This window comes from Austrofundulus limnaeus, unplaced genomic scaffold (genome assembly GCF_001266775.1).
Source record: "Austrofundulus limnaeus strain Quisiro unplaced genomic scaffold, Austrofundulus_limnaeus-1.0 Scaffold2515, whole genome shotgun sequence".
Classification (NCBI taxonomy): domain Eukaryota; kingdom Metazoa; phylum Chordata; class Actinopteri; order Cyprinodontiformes; family Rivulidae; genus Austrofundulus; species Austrofundulus limnaeus.
This window is the reverse complement of record NW_013954917.1, coordinates 1,720-3,305: the sequence shown is the minus strand read 5'-3', so window position 1 is coordinate 3,305 and position 1,586 is coordinate 1,720. Positions and strand designations below refer to the sequence as shown.

The 1,586-nt window shown below is 46.0% G+C and overlaps 1 protein-coding gene across 1 annotated transcript in view; it reads left to right on the top strand.

Annotated features, from left to right (window-relative positions):
• Positions 1–38: 38 nt before the first annotated feature.
• LOC106511108 (transcription elongation factor B polypeptide 3) overlaps positions 39–1,586 on the top strand; it is a gene marked incomplete at its 3' end in the record, with an annotated part of 2,686 nt that continues 1,138 nt past the window's right edge. Inside the window, 1 exon segment of the mRNA XM_013999855.1 lies at positions 39–690. Within this exon segment, the coding sequence (XP_013855309.1) occupies positions 153–690 (538 nt within the window).

The following is a 1,586-nucleotide window of genomic DNA, read 5'->3' as shown; positions in this document are numbered from 1 at the left end:
TGGTACTCACCTGTATACTGACTGGTACTCACCTGTATACTGACTGGTACTCACCTGTATACTGACTGGTACTCACCTGTATACTGACTGGTGTGATGTGTTTAGCTAATCGTAGCTTTTAGCTGCTGTTCTGCTAACGAGACGTGTCCTTGATGATGCTCGTCTCTCTCTTCAGACCCAACAGTCTCTCTAAAGACTCCTCACAGTCACATCAGCTCTCTCAGGGCCACAGAGGTCACAGGGAACCCTCCCCTGAGGAGGAGCCCTCGTACATGGAGGAGGAGGAGGAGGAGGAGGAGGAGCAGCACAGAGGCTACCACACCAACTACTCCCCCTCGCCTCCTCATCAGAACCAGTACAGCCCCCCGCAGCGAGGAGGGTACCAGTCAGACGAGTACAGGAGCCCCGAGCAGGACCCCGAGCCCAGCCCTCCTCCTCCTCCTCCTCCTCCTGTCCGCCACGCCAAACCCAGCAAAGAGCCCAGCAAGAACCATCACCACGGCGAGCGAAACAGGGACGAGGAGCGGCGGCAACGCAACGCTCAGACCAGCAGTGACCGAGGAGGAGGAGGAGGAGGAGGAGGAGACGCGAAGAAACCAGAGAGGCCGAAGAGTCCGGAGCAGAAGAAACACAGCAGGAAGTCCACGCCACACGACAGGAAGCAGGAGAAGAAGAAATCAGGAGGAGATGGTGAGTTCAGGGACCGGGGTTAATCACAGCGTTACACATGGGTAGATAAATTTATCAAGTTCTGTAGAGAAGCAGATAAATTAGAGAAAAAACAAACAAACAAACAAAGAGTTTAACAGTAAATCATGAGTTTGTTTCTCAACAGGAGATAAATTTTAACAGTTTGTATCAGAACATCCTGTCACAGAGGATCACGCTGCGTTCCGTTTGCATCGTATTCAGGAACTGGTAAATGGTAGTGACGTCATTTCCCAACAAATCAAATTACTGCATTCCAGTTAGCCGACAGGCTAACCTAGCTACAACGCTGCTACAATGTAAACAATGACAAGAAGAGAGCTCTGCTACGTACGTCATGCAAATAAACATTGATTTTAATGTATGCACAGAAAACACTACTTGTGTGATTAAATGTGCACAAAAAATAAAGATAATTAACAGTAAAAGTTACGGAGTTAACTTTCTAAAGCTGCGTGTAGCCGCCATCTTGAAATCGAAACTGGGAGCAGTTTCATTTCTTCCACTATAAGAGTGGAATATTACCACTGGAGGGGGCGCTCCAGTTTAAATCTACCAATGGGAACTGGGAAATTACCACTTCCCACCAGGACTACTGGAACGCAGCATCAGCTCTGTAGGTTCTGCTGACAGGAAGTCAAACGAAACGCAGACAGTTTCCTGACAATCGCTGACTCAGGTTTTCTTCAGATCCTTAAAGGGATCCCTGATTAGTTGTAACATTAGACTTTATTTAATAAACATTTATTTTAACTGTAAAATAAAGACTGTAAAACTACTGTAGGATGTTTAGTTTTTATCATTTTTAAAATAAAAGTTTAAAAATATATTACATGGATGGGGCCATTTTATTTCCACACAAAGCATTCTGGGTAAAT